At 38.7% G+C, this 20,040-nt stretch overlaps 3 protein-coding genes across 5 annotated transcripts; 2 read left to right on the top strand and 1 right to left on the bottom strand.

Moving 5' to 3' along the window:
• The first annotated feature begins 391 nt into the window (after window positions 1–391).
• agxta (alanine--glyoxylate and serine--pyruvate aminotransferase a) lies at window positions 392–6,566 on the top strand. The gene is made up of 11 exons (XM_023264971.3): window positions 392–729; window positions 2,704–2,896; window positions 3,970–4,034; window positions 4,115–4,215; window positions 4,300–4,370; window positions 4,468–4,552; window positions 4,635–4,733; window positions 4,851–4,920; window positions 5,317–5,412; window positions 5,539–5,667; window positions 5,753–6,566. Exons 1-11 carry the CDS (start codon window positions 571–573, stop codon window positions 5,858–5,860), a joined length of 1,176 nt encoding a protein of 391 aa, XP_023120739.2. The 5' UTR covers window positions 392–570; the 3' UTR covers window positions 5,861–6,566.
• A 1,494-nt stretch (window positions 6,567–8,060) lies between these two features.
• dtymk (deoxythymidylate kinase (thymidylate kinase)) lies at window positions 8,061–10,350 on the top strand. The gene is made up of 5 exons (XM_023264965.3): window positions 8,061–8,325; window positions 8,411–8,519; window positions 9,505–9,595; window positions 9,694–9,891; window positions 9,979–10,350. The coding sequence occupies exons 1-5, from the start codon at window positions 8,196–8,198 to the stop codon at window positions 10,087–10,089; spliced, it is 639 nt and encodes a 212-aa protein (XP_023120733.1). The 5' UTR covers window positions 8,061–8,195; the 3' UTR covers window positions 10,090–10,350.
• On the bottom strand, window positions 10,239–19,108 carry atg4b (autophagy related 4B, cysteine peptidase). 3 transcript variants are annotated; one of them, XM_023264964.3, is made up of 13 exons: window positions 19,014–19,096; window positions 16,314–16,449; window positions 16,105–16,176; window positions 15,891–15,989; window positions 15,615–15,716; window positions 15,440–15,512; window positions 14,508–14,587; window positions 13,925–14,121; window positions 12,426–12,504; window positions 12,180–12,325; window positions 11,988–12,044; window positions 11,021–11,114; window positions 10,239–10,927 (listed from the first exon to the last, which is right to left on the bottom strand). In XM_023264964.3, the coding sequence occupies exons 1-13, from the start codon at window positions 19,017–19,019 to the stop codon at window positions 10,854–10,856; spliced, it is 1,215 nt and encodes a 404-aa protein (XP_023120732.2). In that variant the 5' UTR covers window positions 19,020–19,096; the 3' UTR covers window positions 10,239–10,853. The 3 variants fall into 3 exon arrangements, with proteins under 3 accessions (XP_023120732.2, XP_023120731.1, XP_023120730.2); XM_023264963.2 differs by having other exon boundaries at window positions 10,239–11,114; window positions 16,314–16,415; window positions 19,014–19,108; XM_023264962.3 differs by having other exon boundaries at window positions 10,239–11,114.
• Window positions 19,109–20,040: the final 932 nt, after the last annotated feature.

The following is a 20,040-nucleotide window of genomic DNA, read 5'->3' as shown; positions in this document are numbered from 1 at the left end:
ATGAATATTAATTCAAAGTTGTCTCTGCAACTAGTCAAGGAAGACAGAAGCCCAGCCCAGAGTCCGGTTCTGTTGGAGAGTTTGTCCCTGTAAGAAGTAAATTATTTCCAGACCAGGTATTTGTTCCAGAGGGGAATTGTTTGGGTTTCTCTCTAGACATGATTCGGCACTATATGCGAACTTGAATTAAACTGAAAACTTTCCATTAATGGAGATTTAAATGCAATTTAAAGAGCGTGTTCAGCAATGAGGCACTGTAATTGTCCAAGAGGGCAGCATTGCAACGGTTAAGTCTGATACTCGGGAGAGTCAGTAGTCAATAATTAACATTTGAGGACACACTAGGTAACTTCCTTATCTTTAAAAATGGGAAAGCATCAAGCTACCTGAGCTGACAGAGAGCAGAATGTGTTGACAGAAGAAGAAAGATAAAAGCAGAGAATGTTGTGACAGACTTCTGACCTGAGGTCCTCACTGGTTAGACGGAGGGGTGTGCTCAGCCCAGGCGTTCCTTGACCTGCTTCCACGGCTCAGTTCTGGTTTTACTTTGCTTCTCACCCTGTAGGAAACATGCCGTCCCTCTCTGTGCCACCACCTAAATGTCTGCAGAAACCCCTGGTGGTTCCTCATCATCATATGTTTGGACCAGGACCTTCCAATGTTCCTCCACGTATCTTGGAAGCTGGAGCCAATCCTGTTATTGGACACATGCATCCAGAGATATTTGAGGTAACTCAGGGAGCTTTAACACCGATCACTAAGACTATGCAGGAAGAGACTGGCATAACAGAACTTCTGCAGCTTTCTGCACCACTACATTTCCTGTACCTAACAGCTGTATTTACTTTGTTTGCATGCAAGCAATATTATCACTCACTAAAATGACGGATCACCAAGAACAAACAAGATTAAACCATCCAACAGGATATTAAGAGTTAAACTAGTTCCACCTTCACCAGCTGCAACATCAGTAATAATCAGGTTATATATCAAAACACTGCAAATATTTTAGCTAAAGTACATCTTAAGTGTATGACTTTTACTTTTAACATGACATTTCTGCACTTTATTATTGATACTTTTACTCAGAGGAAAGATTCAAAAAAATCCTTCATCCAAGCCAAGCAATACCATTTTAAAAATAAAATTTAGTAGTTAATATAATATGAACGCTTGCATCACACTTTAAAGTTACTGTTACATGAGGATTGGGGTTAAATATATAGCTACAATGGTTAGGGAGTAGGGATTTTATTTTGTTAATTAACTGGCCTCCATAGACTTTTTCCCATCAGCTAATTCGACATGAACTTAAAGATAAACACAGATGTTACCAATCAGTTACCAATCAGATTACTAAAGTACAAAGCTTCATAGACCATTTTCACTGCAGATATTTTGACTTCTCGCAAAAGCACAGGTGTATGAATGACTTTTGGAAACGATGATGCAGAGAGCTGTGTTTGCTTCCTGATTGAACCCTGGCTGTCATTACATGTTGTTCTCTGATTGGTTAGGCTTCTGTCATGCAAAGAAAACAAAGATCAGCCTTAATACTGTAATAAATTCTGCATGATAATGAACTAGAGGCATAGCTGACCTTGATGTTTGTGCTAGCAGCTGTTTTGCTGTCAAGGGAAACTCTCTTAGTTTTCAACATTGCTGTTCCTCCTGCATGGTATTTTCTGCAAGAATACAAACAGCTCCTTGCTTCATGTTCACACTGGTACTCATATGCCCAGTGTACATTAGTGGTCATCTGATTCATGTTTTCAGCTATGTTAGTAATGATAAAGAGTCTTCATTAAACAGTTTTAAAATGCTGGACAGAGATAATTTTTGTTTTAAAATACTGCTTTAAAATTAAAATGTATTAGTGTGGATGTAGTCTTACCCTGAACCTGAGCCATCATTATTTCTAAAGGTCTACTATTTCTACAGGACACTTGAAATCAAGGGAAATGACTACAAGTAAGACACGTAATACAGCAATAAATTAATGCAAAATATGGCCCGTGTACATTTCAAAATGTTTTTTTGTTTCATTCTCACTGGAATTATACATTGAATAGAAAGATTTTTCATAAAAAGTTGTAAAATAAATAAGCACGCTTTCCCTTCGCGTTTTGAGTAGAAAATAAAGTTGTACAGCTTGCATGCCCAAGGTAGAATTTGCAACTCTAGAGAGAGATTCTTGACATTTAGGTATTTAGCATATTTAAATAGGTAAGATGCTACATTTAGCGTCCCTTTCTCTCCTACTGCCCTCTTTTCCCCTTTCCTGTGCATGAGCTCAAATGTGCAGGACTTGCTTAAGCTGCATGGATCAGTCCAAACCATCATGTTTGTTTCCAGGTTACAGGGCCTAGGTTGTGAGAAAGTATCCTCTGACTTGTACACAAAGTGCACTGGATTAGAATCACAAACTTCCCCTTTAATGTGATTAATACCACCAGTGTTTACCTATTATTTCATGTCAAAATGGCTACTGTGGAGAAGGTCTAACTGTTGATAAGTGGTGTGTTAATACCACAGTAGACCAAGAAAACCTGCAAACGTTTACAATTGAAAAGCTGCATCCTAAAAACAGGAGACTATCAGTCTATTAGCGGTCTACAGCTTCGTCATGATTGTACAAATTAGTGTTGCAGCTAAACATGTTCTCTGCTATTTTCACTAAATGTAGCTCTTTTTATATCACAGATAATGAGTGACATCAAAAGTGGAATCCAGTACATGTTCCAGACTCAAAACAAGATGACTCTTGCTGTGAGCGGCACCGGTCACACTGCGATGGAGTGCGCAATCTTCAACACAGTGGAACCCGGAGACAGTGTGCTGGCAGCAGTGAATGGTATCTGGGGGGAGCGAGCAGCAGAGATGGCAGAGAGGATAGGTAACTCTATATTTCAAACCTGACAAATCCAATGAAATGACCAAAGTCTGTGTTTAACAAAAGATGCTGTTGGGGACTATTTTCAGCCATGGATTAAACACAATTAGTATTTACAGCAGCAAAATGGTGCATTATATGAATCAAAATGTTTGTCATGATGAGTTTTTAATAGTTGCTGGACAAAAATCAAGCACTCTGGCACAAAGGAAAATATATTCCTCTAATGATGCTTCCGCCACAGTATCCATCATTCCAGTGCTTCCTATTCAGTCAATATAAGGAGTCGCACAATGCATTCAGGGAGTGTTATGATGCATTTTGAGACATCGGGCATTTTGCTGGTTGTTCCTTATTTGCATGAAACTGAGGTTGAGGGGCAGCTCTGTAACTATAGCGCCCCATGTATAATGGTCATAGTATCAGGTGCAGTATCCTGGGTTTGATTCCAGCTCATGGCAATTTGCTGCATGTCACCCCCCTCTTTTCTTCAGTCATCACTATCCACACAGTCGAAATGCCACAAAAATAACGTTCATAAAATACAATAGGGGTATCCTGTAACTTGCCGCTTGTAGAAACTCCTGAAGGACTTTTGAACCAACTATTATCCACTTAATGAAGACAGATTCATCAGTTGGACAGCTCATTTATCGCCTCAGATATTTTAGAAAACACTTTCTGTTGATCTGTTTTTTTAATAGAAGAAAAAGCTTCCAAAACAAGCTGCTATATTGATCTGGTTCGAAATCCAAGAGCAGACAGAGCACAAGTGAAGAATTTGTCTAATCAGGTGCAGCCAGTGTTTGCAGGAAAGTGTATTCTATATCGGTTACCTGTTTCAAAGCATCTGTCATGATACTGCCTGGTCACTTGCTCAGCAAACATCCATTACTGGGAAGTGGCACGACCATTCATGTCCAGAAACACACCTGTAAACACATACCATAAGTCTTTTCACTGGATTTCCTGATAGTAATAAAAGTATGCGTTATCATCACCCTTGTTCTTTAAAATCTGCATTAATTGATGGATTCTCATTCGATTCAAGAACATCAATTGTTTCACTCCAACAGGTGCCAAAGTAAACACCATAGTGGCGCCTCCTGGTGGCTACCTCACTAACACAGACATTGAGAAGGTATTATTACTCAACACACATCAGGTCTACAATGCTGTTGGTGCTTCACTTTATTTAATCCTACTCTTCTCTCACCACAGGCTTTATCCAAACACAGGCCGGCGCTGTTCTTCCTCGCTCATGGAGAATCTTCGACAGGAGTTCTGCATCCGTTAGACGGCATCGGACAGCTGTGCCATAAGTAAGATATGATGTTCGCATCTCATCACATCTGTACCTGTAGACAGTCAGATGACAGCAGATGTGTCCGGATTTCTTCCTACAGGTACAACTGCCTGTTTCTTGTCGACTCCGTGGCTTCAATAGGAGGAACCCCTCTCTACATGGACCAGCAAGGTTGACTGATATATCCCGACAGACGTTTCCAGACACTTAAATGTCACATTACCAGTTTTGATATGAACTGATTTTTGGTTTGTTTGTGTGATTGCAGAGATAGACATCCTGTACACAGGCTCCCAAAAGGTCCTGAATGCCCCTCCAGGTACAGCACCAATTTCCTTCAGTGAGAGAGCATGGTGAGAACTGTACACTGCATTACTTCATATACATGCATATAATAGTGCAATAACGTGTACTTAAGGTTAAATTTGTCCACAGTCAAAAAGTCTTCAATCGGAGGACAAAGCCTGTGTCATTCTTCCTGGATTTGAACTGGCTTGCAAACTACTGGGGATGTGATGACAAGCCAACTAGAGTGTAAGGCACTTTTTTTTTCTTTTTTTTTTTTTAGCAGACAGGATCTGATCACGTTTCAAACAGTCATCTAATTTTTTTTTAGCAAACTGGCAAAATGACTTCCTTTCCTGTCTATAGATATCACCACACAGGTCCAGTCACTGCTTTTTACTCTCTGAGAGAGAGTTTGGCTGTCCTTGCTGAAGAGGTGGGATGTGTGATCTTGCATAAATCTGAAGCTTAACAGAGTAAAGTGACAAAAATGCAACATTCCTCCTCTGTGTCAACAATGTATTTGTCAGAAAAGGGGATAAATATGAATCAATCTAGTTTTTTTTGTTGTTGACAAATTTAGTTTTACAAACTGCATGCTGTTATTTATGACATTTGATATGAAGCATTAAATGAAGTTACTAAATGTAAATAAATGAAGTTACATTATCATGTCATTAGCATTTATATTAGTGCACAGCCTCATGGAGTAACAGCATTAAAGTATACTTTTGTACTACTGTGCCTCAGTAGTACCCTGAAAATGTAAAAAAATACAATTATTGTTCCATAGTGTTTATATTGTCTGTTTTTATACCATGTTTTTAATAAGGGTCTAGAAAATAGCTGGGAAAGACATGAAACTGTGGCAGAGTATTTCCATGCTGGACTGGAGAGCATGGGGCTCAAACTTTTTGTCAAAGAAAAAGTAAGTTTTGAAATAATCATGTACTTTTCATAATAATCTGCAGGGAAACCAACTTTAAGCAAGCAGCTGCTATTTCTACCAGGAAAAATGATTGTATCATGAAAAATGATTAACGATTTGTTACAGCAAGCCAGACTGCCGACAGTTACCACAATTGTTGCTCCTTATGGATACGACTGGAAAGAGATTATGAGCTACATCATGAAAACACACAATTTAGAGATTTCTGGAGGACTCGGACCATCAGTCGGTTTGGTAAGAGAAGCCAGTGATTCGTGGTTTTCGGGTAAACTCTGTTTCTGCTTGTGTGAACTATATGTGTTGCTTTTGGTCTTTTCAGGTGCTGCGTGTGGGACTGATGGGATGTAACAGCAGCAAGGCTAACGTTGACATGGTGCTGGCAGCACTAAGAGACGCTCTGAAACACTGTCACAGGAGCAAAGTTTAACATGTTTGGTGCTGTAAAGATCATTTTGAATCAATTCAGAAGTGTAATAGATAAATGATAATTCTTAGTAATTGTCCTTGTAAAGCTAAATCTCTATTTGAATTAGTATTTTTTTTGTTTTCTTATCTCATATAAACAGATAGAAACAACTAATTGAACATGACAATTTTCAACTGTTAATGGTGATAGATTTCACATTTCATGCCATATCCCACTGTCTTTAAAGCCAGTTAAAATCAGTGTTGTTGTGTTTTTTAATTTGTTTATGTTTTTGTTTTAGTGGCCATCTGTTGCTATTGTTTTCTGTTCATATCCAAAACTAAGTGGACATCATTCACTGCCCTAATTACAAAATTAAACATTAGCACCTTATTATTTTGGAATAATTACTAATTCATGTAAAAAAAAAATGTAATTTTTTTTTTTTTTTTTTTTTTAAAGTACATTCTGTGAGTCTTTGCCACTGGTTCACTGTCAAAGATTTTGTTTTATTTTATTGAGCTATAAGAATTGAAGCTCCTAACTTCTAAGGTGAGAAAGATGTCATTTAAACTAGCACATACTGCTGTTACTCAACAACTTTTCCTCTTAGATACAATGAAATATCAGTACTAATTGCTCCTTTGTTGTAAATTAGGCACTTTAATATCTGTACATTGTGGACTTATTTACTTATTATGTGGATTAATAAAAGTGTTAAAATCTCTCTGCGGTCACTGATTAAAACCTTAAACTCATCTCTGTGTATCAGGGTTACATATTTAGACTGTTTTTTTCCATGAAAATAATCCTTTCCTGCTTTAAAATGGCTTAAATGTTACTCTATACCTCTCTCTGCCCACTCCTCCCGTCCTGAAGCACAGCAGCTCACACCTCAACTCTGCTCAAACACTGCAAAACTACTCTATGCTACACAATGGCAAATTTTAATATTGCAATATTCAGCCATACATACTTGAACTGTACAGTAACACTGAAAAAGAATAAAAAAGGCCCATGCTGCACATTGACAACACTGGTTCCTGAAGTCTAAATCTGTGTTTTTGAGACTGTCATCAATACACTGCAGTTTAAAGGTAGATATCCTCAGCCATCACTAATGGTGTGTCTTGTAGCAAGTAAAAACCACCACATGGACATGTTCACTAGGTAAAAATCTTGATATAGACAGAGAATGGTCCTAACAGTAGTAAGCTGCAACCCAAATTTGTCCAGTCATGACTGAGCTGTGGATAACAGTCAGTAAAGACAGAACCAATCAGCAAGTTATGATGACTTCATTTTTCCTGGAGCAGTTGTTAAACCGTATACAGGGAATGTATAATTAAATGGTACAAAAGGAATCAATAAACTAAGCAATTAAATTTATTTAGATGGTACCTTATCATACACAGAGACTATTCAACGTGCTTTAAGGCAACAGAATAAATTAAAACAAGAAAAGGATGAAATACAAAATATAGCAGGGTCAAACAATTAGAACTGAATGCCTTAAACAGCAGGAAAACGAAAATATGTAGAAGATAAAGTATACAATAATATGCAAAGAAAAAATATATAAGTACTAATAGTTTAGATCTGACTTCATGCTTACTATCAAAAATGGCAACATTTGGGCAGCAAATCTAAGTTCCAAGAAGCAACCTGACAGCAACTTAGCAAAGGAATGACATAATTCAGGAATGGTATAAACTGTAATGACAGACAGACAGACAGACAGACAGACAGACAGACAGACAGACAGACAGACAGACAGACAGACAGACAGACAGACAGACAGACAGACAGACAGACAGACAGACAGACAGACAGACAGACAGACAGACAGACAGACAGACAGACAGACAGATAGAGCATTTGTTATAATATAAATTAAAAGGCCTAAATTCAACTTTTTAAAAATTAAATCTATTCTTACAATTGTTAAGCTGTTCGTGAATTGCAGTACGTTATTGCTCTGCTGTTGCTGTGTTCAAAAATGTTTACATATATTTATATTAAGTTGTTCAAATAAACGATAACAACTAGACTCTGCACAGCACAAAACTACATAAACTGTAGTCATTGTCCTTTTTTGTGCAATCCTAATTCCTAAATCCACAATTTACCTGTTGGTTCACGAATGCGCGTTCGCTGCGTCCAGTCTGCCGCAAATTTCACCCGCAGAAATACGTCACCGGAAACAGTCACTGTACTTCCTTGTTGACATTCTGCTTCAGTAAATGGCGCGTAAACGGTGATAAGAGACAGAGTGCAGAGTTCGAGATTTAGCTTCAGAGAAACGTGTCAGTGTGTGTGTAACTTTCACTGCAGCGCTGATAAACAGTGGACAGTAATGGCCTGTAAACGAGGAGCTCTCATTGTGCTGGAGGGGGTCGACAAAGCCGGAAAAACGACCCAGTGTAAGAAGCTGGTTCAGGCGCTGCAGCAATGCGGCCGACCGGCGGAAATGATGAGATTCCCCGGTAAGCTTCGTTTTTGTTTGTCACTTTGAATAGCTTTCCTGTACTGTTTTACGTTATTATAGCGTGCCGTGATTTCTCTTTACAGACAGAAGTACAACGATCGGACAGCTGATCAGCGCCTACCTGGAGAAGAAGAGTGAACTGGAGGACCACACGGTCCATCTGCTGTTCTCTGCAAACCGCTGGGAGATGGTGTAAGTCTCCTTTAACGTCTAACACTCTAGTGGTGCACTTCGTGGAGAAACAGTCTAAAAATACGACATTAAATGTCTGCATTCAGTTTTATTTAGTGGAAAGTAGTATTCAAAAATTGCAAGGCATTCTGACAAAACAGGAAAAGCTTTTACTGATTGGTGCTTAACGGCTGCATTCCACTTAAGGATGGTAGCTGAACGGGAAACTTAATAGAACTGAGCCATTGAAATCTGGGCTTGAACATATGTAATTATGTAAAACAAAGTCTCTTATAAAATGCATAAAGTACTCACCAAGAAGAATGACTCAGTCAGGTGTAAGCTGTTGAGGAATCATCTCACCAAACGCAACAGAGTCGGTCTTCAATTCAAAATATGAAGCACCATGTTGTTTTTCCTTAGAAGACATTATTCCCTTTTCTGTTTAGTGTGTTTGTGGTAAACTTGAATTGTTATGGAGGCGTCATCTCTGGTTCCAAAGCACACCTGCAATTATCACTTCTCACCATAGGTGATGCCACAGACAACAAAACGGAGATCTTTGAGTTAGACACTTTAAATGCTAGAGAAGCCATTGTGTATTGATGCACAGCTGAAAATAGTATGTGTTTACCAGTTTTTCCTGTATTGAGAAATTTTTGACACTCTGTTTAAATGTTGTTTCTGAAAACTCCTGTACTCAGCGTTTCAGGAAATGATCTGCTTTTTCAAACTTGTGACTTGTTTGTGCTATAGGTAACTGAGGAAGTTGGAGCATATCAAAACAACAAACTCAAAAAACATTGCTGGTATTGGTGTTTTTATGGGACATATTAATAATGACAAAAATAAATACCCTGTCCAATTATTTTAAAATACATACAACTTTTATGTTAATGATGTAATTCCCAAACTAAAGGGAAAAATGGAGCTTGACAGATTTCTTCTTGTCAGCATATATTAAATTTCCTTATGCAGCATAATAAAAAATTGTACTAACCCACAGGCCTTCCATGAAGAAGAAGCTGGAGCAGGGCATCACTCTGGTTGTAGACAGGTACGCCTTCTCTGGAGCTGCTTTCACCAGCGCTAAGCCAGTGAGTTGGTTTCTTTTGCCTTTCACACTCTGCACGAATCAGTCAGTTTTATTACATGCGGTTGAGGCCTGATAACTTGAGCTATTTGCCTTCTCCAGGGTTTCTGCCTCGACTGGTGCATGAAACCTGATGTGGGACTGCCGAAGCCCGACCTTGTTATGTTCCTGCAGCTGAGCCCGTCTGAGGCGGCTCTCAGAGGTCAATTCGGGGAAGAGAGATATGAGACGAGTGTTTTCCAAAGAGCGGTTCAACAGAAGTTTGAGCAGCTGATGAAGGATCCCTCAGTAAATTGGCAGGTAAGAGGGTTGTCTTATTAAAAAACGACTCCCATTGGTAGTTAAAATCAATAATAAACATGTAACAATCTAAATCGTCTGTTGTAGGTAATTGATGCCTCACAGAACATTGAAGGAGTGCACAACAACATCATGGACCACAGCCTTAATGCCATCAACACAGCTCAGAACCAGCTGCTTGGAGAGCTTTGGAAGTGAACCTGAACGCATCACATAGAAACTAGTTACTAAATAACTCTTCTGCACAACAGCCACTTCGCTTGAGTCTCGTCTTTACTTTGGAAAATAACTTGGCAAAGGGTCAAATGTCATATCACATTTTCTAAAAATTGAAGAGAGATATGCAATTGTCAAATATCAGATTCTGATTTTATTTTTACTTTTTAATCCTCTTACATGTCTATTGTTCTGTCGCCTGCCTATATATTGTTTTGATTAAATAAATAATCTTCAAGTGAACTTATGTATAAGTTTAGACTTGGCAATGATACTTTGCATGAACAACTAATACAACTTCAGATTTTTACTAAATTTGGTTTTCATTACAGGCTGTTACAGACTTCAGTTATTAGTGACAAACTGCGTAAGCCATGAACCATTGTGTTTCTATACAACATAAAACTGTTATGGCAATTTTACTTATGGAGTCAGGGAAAGGCACCATATCACTTCAGAATAAACATTTAAAGTGTTAAGACTCAAATGGAAACACATGTATGTGAAGATGTGCATACAGAATTTTATCCTGAGCTCCTGCTACAGCTTCCACCGGGCGGTCTCAGTGTTGGATAGAGAGCATTCAGAGGCTGTTGAGAAGAACGCTGTGTGACACCATTGGAGCTGGACTGGCTCAAGAGGTCTCCAGTAAATGTTCATCCCCTCAGGCTTCCCTTCTGATACAGAGAAGAGAGAGAATCTTTCGCTTACTGCTGAGAACAGTAAATCATTGTTCATTACGTTCCTCACAGGGAAAGGATCTCAAACTCCTCGTCTTCTGAATCGAAGAACCGCTCCAACCTGTCCGAGTCTGAGAAGTCTGTGAAGGGAATTTTAAAGGATGTAAAATTTATAATCCATATCTCTATTTTTGGAATATGTTTTACAAAACATATGCAGTTTTTGTATTTACCAGGAGTTAGGTTTAGAGCATCCACGCTGACCATGTGAGAGGGCTGACTGTCTACTAGTTCAAACATGGGTAGACCCCATTTGTTGCAGGATAGCTAGAAGAAAGAACCAACATTTTATGATGTATAGATTACTGTAACACAATGCTTGATGATGATTTAACCCTCTGAACACCAGAACACGCCAGCAGGTTTGAAAGGGACGTAATGTTTTTTTGTTTTTCAGTTTCCGATGGTCCCTGAACTATTCATGGGGGAAGTGCCTTTTATTTAACCAAGTATTAACCAAATCTTAGCTTAAAATCATGATAATTCATCAAAAATTTGACCAAAAAAACCCAGCAAGCAGCAGATTTTGGAAAAGAAAAAAACAATTCTGACCTTCTCAGCAAGCCATGAGTGACTCAGCTGCCACCAACAATCAATATGTTGGGGCTTTTCAGAAAAGAAGAAAGTATGGAAGCAATTACATAGATCAGTATCACGAATAGCATGGTTAAGAAACGGTATATAGAGGAGCACCTTGTCAGCAAGGTGTTGGAATATACATTCAGCATGGTGACAAATCTTTCTGGAGTCGATGTGCCAAATAGAGTGAAAAATGTCAAGTTTGTAGAGGTTGTAAAAATGTCAATATGCCCAGTTAAATAGTCTTTCAATTGCATGTGGAGCTCCCTTTGTCAAATGAATAATTGAAGAAATTAAATGTAATTTAGTTTATTAATATTTATGGCATAATAACTTTGTAATGTGCCACACAGAACATTTTTGAGTTGTCAATATTGTCATCCTGGTTTTACCGTTTGTAGAGGTGTAAGACTTTATATTGTAGTGAAAAATGAGCCCACTGTGAGTAAAAATACAACAACAACAGCAACAGAACGGTCAGAAACGGGTTCAGAGGGTTGAGTGCAATAGTCAAGTTAAGGCAGCAAAAAAAAAAAAAAAGAACATTGTTCTGAGACATACCCTTCTTATGCGCATACACCAGTCGTCAAACTCGTCCTCTGTTCTGCAGAAGAAACCCTGGCAGACACCAGAAAACAATCAGCTATGGAACATCTGAGTTACTGTAAAAAGTTGTCAGCCTTCTCACATTTATGTTTAACAATGGGCTTTAGTTTGAAATACAAAAGCACTACGCTATAAAACCCTCCCTACCGCTGCGATGGAAGGGTCCAGTTCACAGATGTGCATGCGACAGGGCGGGTGCTGACAATGGTACGTCTCATCGGGGACCTGGCCGTCTTCACACGGCTCCACTGCAGGCTGTGTGGTGTGTGGGTCTAAATAAATGAGCTCCTCTCCTGGCAACAAAGACTTGTGTTCAGAACCACACTGCTGATGAAGCTAATAAAAATAATCACATGATGAGTATGAACTGCTTTTCACAGAGACTACACATACCGACATAACCAATGAAGTAATGGGCACTGTTGGGTTTTCCCCCAATAACACCCAGGGACTGAGGCAGCATGAAGCATTGCTGTGAAAAGAGATAAGACGGTTTATCTCACCTCAGCTGTGACTGAATTTATCTTATTGTTATCCTGGTCAAAAGATCATGTGACGACCTTTAGTGGCAAAAAACATGATCTACTGTGTGAATCCCAATTTTCCCAACACATTTAGTAGCAGATCTTGTAGCCTGGTTGGAGTTTTGGAAGTGGCATGCTAATAGCGGCTAATGTAGCCTGAAACCTCAAGCAGACAGGATGCTATGGAGGTTAGACAAAGTCACTTCTTTCTGGCACAACTCCCACACACTTTCATTCTACTTCCATTTTCTTGTAGACTTCAGCTTGACACTTGACACTTGACACCACTCATCAATTCCATGCAGCTGCCTATGGAACAGCAAACGGCTGCATTTAACTTGATTCCTACATGCTATAGTGTACCAACAGAACCTGAAAATAGATTTTGATGTTGGTGAAGCTCATCTTTAAATATTTAACAACTGAGAACTTTGGTTCCTTTTTCTTCAATGAAGACAAAACACAAAACGAGCCACTTGGAAAGTATAGTGAGCTAATCAACCAGATAGTCTTCATTAAATAAGGCTTAACTACACTGAAGCTACACTCAGAGAAATGTACCAAGCTAAGCAACACAAATGTGGCCAAAATGCATAGTTTATTATATCATAAGCTTTTTAAAATTGTATTGATTTTCTGCCTACAGAAAGTGAAAACCATGGAGCTAGCTAGTAGTTAGCTTAAGACAAGCTGCTAGATGGTGTTAGCAGACTGCACTAAGGGCTGGTGGTACATGCTACACACGTATGTTTGTATGGTGGTGGCATCATGTACAGATTCATAGTTTTATTATTGAGCACTGATAGTTCCATTATACTTGTTACTTCAGGAATGCTTGGGAAAATGTAGCCTGTGTGGAGGCAACCACACTAAATCTATAAAAGAGCTAGTGAGAAGCTACTTGATTCAGAAAATGGTGCCATTATCACTATGTTACTGATAAATGTAAACTGTTGATGCTGCTACTTGTAGCAAGGCTACTGGCCAACATTGAGAAAACATACTGAAAGTAAATTTATCCAAGCGTGTCAGCCAGGCACCAACTGGTTGATCATTCAGTACAGTGAACATTCAGTAGTTGTACATTGTGATGGATTACTTGCCCAAAGTAAGGACAATGTCTGGATGAGTTTAAGTGAAGGGCTAATCTCAAAAGCTATAGTGTGGCAGTGAAGTACACATCTGTGATTTGTAGTGAATTGGCAAAACATTGTATATGTTATCTCTTTAGAATCAGTATTTCTTTTAGGTTATCTGACTGAAGATTGATACATACAATAATACAATGGCCACTAACATCCACATAAAACCTTTAAGACTGAGAAATTAGTCATATGAAATATGTATGTACATGCTGAAGTTTCTCACCTTGAGGGTTTCAATGTAGGCCTCATTTATATCGGTCAGGCCCAGCCTGAGGGGGATGAGCAGGACCAGGGGCTTCCAGAGAGCCGTCTCCTCCTCAGCCAGGGCACATGCTCCCTCCAGGCAGCCGTTGAGTTCCCCCATTCCCTCTGATCCACCACAGGCTCCTGCAACATCCAGCCAGGGCATACAAAGACGCTCTGCAGTGAAAAAATGACGACAAAAACACAAAATATCTGTAATTACTATTCATCTACAGAGTCAAAACATATTTTAGGTTCGGGTTTAGGTTACATTAGGGCATGCTGTAGGCTTAAGTCAGAGAGGACTGAGACAGATGAGCTTTGGAAGGAAATAATGATACTGTTTACTCAGCTACTTTGTGTCTTAGTCACATGCTGGAAGGTTTCTAACTGAGGCCTTTTAATACTGTCTTTCGATGAGCTCACGTTATCACTTAAATGCTTACTTGTTTTGAATCTGTAATAACAGTAAGATATAGTCAACATACTTCTTGTGTATACAACCTCAACACACAGCCCACAGTGTAACCTGAAGTGACAAGTTGCAACACAGCTGCACTCACTGATCTCCTCGATGACCACTGTGTTGTCCATCGCCACGTGTACAACTAATCTGCTCCACGTATCAAACACTGCCAGCTTCCTGAAAGTAAGACAACACAGTCACACATCTGGGTTTTACCAAGCTAAAACTCCTCTTTAGACTGCCTTTAAACCTAGGGTGCAGTATCTGATCTGTTTATCACTGTTTGACAGTGTGTTGTTAATATGTGGTTAGTGGAAAAACAAGACAATGCAATGCAAACAACAAAATGCTAAACACTGCTTGTCTCGCTCACACTGACTGTCTGCTGTACTGGGTCAGAGTTTTACTCAACAGATTTCTGTTTATAAGTCAGTATAGTGTTCTGCCTCCCCTGATAGTAGCTTGTTTTGGGAAACAAAATTTCTCTTCAGACTTGATAATATTTTACTTTTCATATTTAAATACTTTTCCAGTGTGCTTGTTATAACAGCAGTTGTAGTGTTTGTGGGGGAAAATTAAAACATTAATCAAAACCATAGACATAAAATTCTATAAAACAATGTTAAAGTAATCTGTACTTTACCAGCAATTGTGACAACTGCTTAAAAGGTACCCTATGAAGTTTCTGACAATGAGCAATGATACACAGCGGGTTCTTATTAGTGGGTCCTGGTTTTGTTTGTACAGCTCTTAAAGAAGCTCATAAGAAATCAGTGAGAAACACAACTGTTGCTTGTTCACAAGAAAGCTCTACACCGTAGTTGTATTTCTTGTCAATGGCAATAATTTACCAGTTTCATTTTTCCTGATATGAGGATTTCCTGTATATATCTGCTTTGTTAGTTTGTTTTCACAATTATGTGAGAAAATGATCAATATAACAACTGATAATAAAAACAAGGATTAGTTGCACTGTAAAACATAAAGGCTTGAAATAAATGGAATTCTCTGCTACTTTCCAGTACTTACTTTAGAACCTGGGCGACTGTGTTTGGTCCATACCACTGGCCTATTGGTTTTCCCTCTCCAACTCCCATTTGGGCTGCAGCATTTAGGAACAAAAGAACAATTTTATGCAAACTCTTCCAGGGCTGCCCCAAAGAGCCCTTGATATGATTGGAAGGGCTTGACAGTCAGTACTCACCAATTTGATGGATGGAATAATAACTGTCTTTTTTGTCAATGAAGGCGTTGAGAATACTGATATACTCTTCTCTTTGTTTGTGTCCTTTGGCCCATCTCCAGTCTGAAAACAAAAAGGTAGTTATCAAGTCGATCTGAAACAAGCTCTGTTTGGTACGGTCGACTCACTGGAGAAGAGCTGTTAGTGACACACAGTGACACAATCTGGTTTCTGTATACACACATCCACAAAATCTTGATTTTATAGCTTTAATTTGGTGCCTTAAAGTTGTCTTACCTCTGCCTAAATGTCTACACACCAAAGCCTCACCGAGGATCATCTGGCCGCACCGTAACATACATCCCCATCCTGTGTCTGATGTTGGTCCGGTGCCTCCTGTAACACAGTTCCAAGAATCATTTCTGATTTCCCTTTTGTAACTAGAAGTGAAACTTAAGATGACTCAAATCTCAGGACCTCAACAAAACACATATTTGTTGTGTCAACTCACCAATTGGTGGGAAGTTTTTTCTGTATGTGAACCACAGTCGGGAAGTGACGTCTGATAAAATGTCGTCTTTCTCTGTATAAAGAGCAGAAATCACCATATTAGAACACATGAAAAATGATAAAACACCATATACTAGCTGTCTTGTTTCTCTGATTCTTTAATTTACTCATTCAACAAGACTTTGTCAACAACATATTCCGAAGTCCCACCTGTGAGTGCATTGTATTGTTTTCCCAAGATCCACACAGGCTCTGAGGTCTCAGGAAAATCTTCAAACTCTCCAAAGCGAAGTGTGTCGTATGTCAAGGTAGCTGCAAAAGAAGGCATCTGTAAGTGCATGGGCACCTAAAGGGGCAAAGTGCATTGTGGTTATTGCCTGTATTGTTGTTAACTGCTGGCCACTTTATGCCGCTGATAAATGTGAATCTATCTATTATGGAGTTAAAATGGAATAGCCATTAGTTGCTGAGTATAACCTCAGTAACTTCCAGGAAGAACATTTTGCATCCATCAATCTTTAAAAAAAAATGCCCAGCATGATGAGAACCTGTTCCTTTAAATGAAGATGAAGCGTTTTAGAATGCAAGTGAAGACTTTTCTTAGGGACTGATTGAGTATCGAGTTCCTGCATAATATGTTTCAAGGTGAAATAAATGCAAGCCCTTCAAAGCAAAAACCTTGAATAGTCCTTTATCTTTAAAGAGGAACTCCAGTGATTAATTATTGTTCTTCCACATTGTAGGAAGACTTTTGAGAAAATCACTGTCAACATTTTTTAAAAATTTGGTACAGCAGAGGCTGAGATGTCCTGACTTCAAGTCCTTAGTATGAATCAGTCTCAAAAAACCCTGGCTCCTGCACTTTCTGATATAAATTTGTACATTAACCTCGTTATTAGAGTTATTACACAACACTCTTTACAAGGCTGAGTGGTAGATGCAAAATGTCGACATACACGATAAACTGACAAAAGCAAAGTTTTATTTCCCTGTTTTTGAACTTTCCAATTCTACATCATCATCCATGAAAACATAAAGCAAGAACTACAAAAGTAATACACTAATGCTCGTACATCCTTTACATATGTTTTGCACTGATTAAAACACATAGATATTTCCCAGGCCGGACCCCCATCTCTATAATCAAGCACAAGACAAATACAAGCTTGAAAATGTTTATCTAAAGTATGCATGATTCTTCAAATTTTGATTGTTACCAGTAATTCTTCCCAAAGCTCTTCTTACTGATTTAAGGAGAATCTAAACACTCTTAGGTGCAAGTCAGTAACAAATATGCAGAGCATAATCCAGTTTATGCTGCTCAACTAGCAACTGACAATTACCATGGAAAGAATGGAAAATCCAAAGTGTAACACAGCGTGCAATCACAGTAACAATCTTTATTTGCATGCTTTTAACACAGTTGGAAACAGGCAACAGTTGTGCCTGCTTGCTGCAAAGCTCTTTGTACACACTGTGCTTTTTACCCATTACTGCATTTCAACCTATTCAAAGTCAGGTATGACTACATTCAAGCCTGTGTAATCACTCTGTAAACAAATGCTTAACATGCCAGAAAAAAACAAAACAAGAGATCATCATCTCTGAAATTTTGAAATAATATTTGAAAATATAATTTCCTTTGTTTTGAGAACTTTGTTTTACTTTTATGTATATGTGATGTTTAAACTTATTCATAACCCCTTCCTCTTAGAGGTTGACGGCCCTGTTCTGGCAGAGGCAGTGCTGGTATGACAAGACCATCTACTAGAGGTGACTGGAGCTCAGAAAGACAGTCCTTGGTGGGGAAGTGGAAGTCCATAGTCACAATAATAGAGAAGCTTTGCAGTGTTTAAACCAAACCTCAAGCTTTAGCTAAAGTCAACACATAGTGGCCCCACCAATGGCTAACATTTATTTATTGTATTTATTATACCAATCCTATATTTTCTCTGACATACAGTTCTTCTTCTTGAATCTCCCCAAGGGGATGAATAAATGATCTATCTATCTATCTATCTGTCTATCTATCTATCTATCTATCTATCTATCTATCTATCTATCTATCTATCTATCTATCTATCTATCTATCTGTCTGGTAAGAGAACATATCTTCTTTTGGCCTGACTAATATATAATGGAAAATGTTCTGAAAATATATTGATATGAAGTTGCAAGACAGGCTTTTGAGTTGTCTGCCAAGATGTAACGCTATCCACATAACTACCAACATACACAAAAACTTGACCGGCTAGCTGTCAGTTGGTGGTTAGTTAGCTTGGACACAGAGAACAGTGATTTCCAGGTTCAAAACATTGGAATGAAGGGAGGTGTTTACAGTCGTAAGAGAAACAAATGTTTAAACAAGCCTGTTTGCTACTGCTCCAACGCCAAGAGCCTTGCTGTATACAATAAAACCCTCACATCGAACAGCCTTCCCGGTGCTACCAGTAGCCTATAACTGATGAGAGGGTGACAGTGCATCGACTTGGATGCTCATCTTGGGCGGTAGCATAATGTTAGCATAAACAGTCAAAGGGCAGAAGATAAATTATTGAGAGCAAAACTCCACAGAAACACATGACATTAACACTGTTGATTTCTAGACTCCGTGCTCGAAGTAATACAGCGGCAAAGCGAGCTGTCAAAGACAGGTATCCGGCACATTGAGCAATAATAGCAGGCTAACGTTGGTTAGCAGTTAGCTTTAGTCATCACTTTAGCAGGCTAACGTCACCGAAGCTACAGAGGGGTCTGTGTTGGTCTGGCAGCTGCCGTTGGCGATCCTTTCGTGATAGTGGGGGAGAGCTGTTACCTTGCAGTCAATGACAATACTAAGATTATTTTGCGGCTAGATTGGGTTGCTAAGGGAGAGAAAGAAATGGTATTTTGCTATAAAATCTCGCATACCTGCATCCATCCCGACGTTCTTCACCCTATCTTGTTTGTTGTTCTCTGCTCTCTGACCAGATGGACCAATGAGAAGAGATTCCTGCTGCGGAATTCCGAATGAGGCGGGATATTGCTTACGAGTGCCAATAAGATCTGGGGTGGTAGGGTTACTTCACCTTTAACCAATCAGTGATAGCTGACGTTTCAAGCGTGGTGCCAAAGAGTGATCGTCTGCCAAAAAGTAACTGCGGCCTCTACAGTATGGCTTAAATGTAATTGATACATCAAAATGAACTGATTTTATTGACCAAGGTTATATTTGAAAGATTGACTCTCATAGGGTGATTTGAAAAAAGGTGATATCTTTATGATACACACACACACACACACACACACACACACACACACACATATATATATATATATATATATATATATATATATATATATATATATATATATATATATATATATATATATATATATATATATATATATATATATATATATATCAGTTGAATTATTTATACAAGGAATACACCTGAGTTATGTGACAATCGGCATAATCGGCATATGTTTGTCTGTCCATCTGTGTGCAACATTACTCAAAAACGGAATAACAGATTTGAACGAAATTTTCAGGGAAGGTCAGAAATGACACAAGAACCACCTGTTTTGATTTTGGCTGTGATGCGGCTTATTGTCTGGATCCACGGATTTGTTAAAGATTTCTGTATCATTGTGTGATAGCAGCACAGCATCATTGTAACTATGACAACAAGTGCCCCCCTAGCTGCCTGCTGAAGATCACATGATTACAATCCTACTTCAAATCCACCGCTGCGGACTTATTGGGAATTATCCATCGGAAATCATGCAACAACTGAGCAACCTTGACAGAGTACTGCGCTCTCTGAGTGCTTTTCTTGCTTTGTTATGTACTTTCACCACAGACATAAAGCTATGTGTGTTTGCACATAATAAATATTTGATCCAGGTAAAATCAGATTCAAATGTATAGAAACTGCACGCTCACTTTTTGGCA

Source organism: Amphiprion ocellaris, chromosome 2 (genome assembly GCF_022539595.1).
Source record: "Amphiprion ocellaris isolate individual 3 ecotype Okinawa chromosome 2, ASM2253959v1, whole genome shotgun sequence".
Lineage (NCBI taxonomy): Eukaryota > Metazoa > Chordata > Actinopteri > Pomacentridae > Amphiprion > Amphiprion ocellaris.
The sequence above is the reverse complement of the archived record's forward strand: the minus strand, read 5'-3'. Positions and strand labels throughout refer to the sequence as shown.

What these genes read in the sequence shown, in the direction of transcription:
- agxta (XM_023264971.3), top strand. Translation starts at nt 571, where the DNA reads ATGCCGTCCCTCTCTGTGCCACCACCTAAATGTCTGCAGAAACCCCTG. An exon ending in TGGCTGTCCTTGCTGAAGAG is followed by an intron (nt 4,921 to 5,316) that starts GTGGGATGTGTG and finishes GTTTTTAATAAG; the next exon opens with GGTCTAGAAAATAGCTGGGA. An exon ending in AACTTTTTGTCAAAGAAAAA is followed by an intron (nt 5,413 to 5,538) that starts GTAAGTTTTGAA and finishes GATTTGTTACAG; the next exon opens with CAAGCCAGACTGCCGACAGT.
- dtymk (XM_023264965.3), top strand. Translation starts at nt 8,196, where the DNA reads ATGGCCTGTAAACGAGGAGCTCTCATTGTGCTGGAGGGGGTCGACAAA. An exon ending in GGAAATGATGAGATTCCCCG is followed by an intron (nt 8,326 to 8,410) that starts GTAAGCTTCGTT and finishes TTCTCTTTACAG; the next exon opens with ACAGAAGTACAACGATCGGA. An exon ending in GCAAACCGCTGGGAGATGGT is followed by an intron (nt 8,520 to 9,504) that starts GTAAGTCTCCTT and finishes ACTAACCCACAG; the next exon opens with GCCTTCCATGAAGAAGAAGC.
- atg4b (XM_023264962.3), bottom strand. An exon ending in TTATTCCATCCATCAAATTG is followed by an intron (nt 15,513 to 15,614) that starts GTGAGTACTGAC and finishes TAAATGCTGCAG; the next exon opens with CCCAAATGGGAGTTGGAGAG. An exon ending in AGTGGTCATCGAGGAGATCA is followed by an intron (nt 14,122 to 14,507) that starts GTGAGTGCAGCT and finishes TTTTCACTGCAG; the next exon opens with AGCGTCTTTGTATGCCCTGG.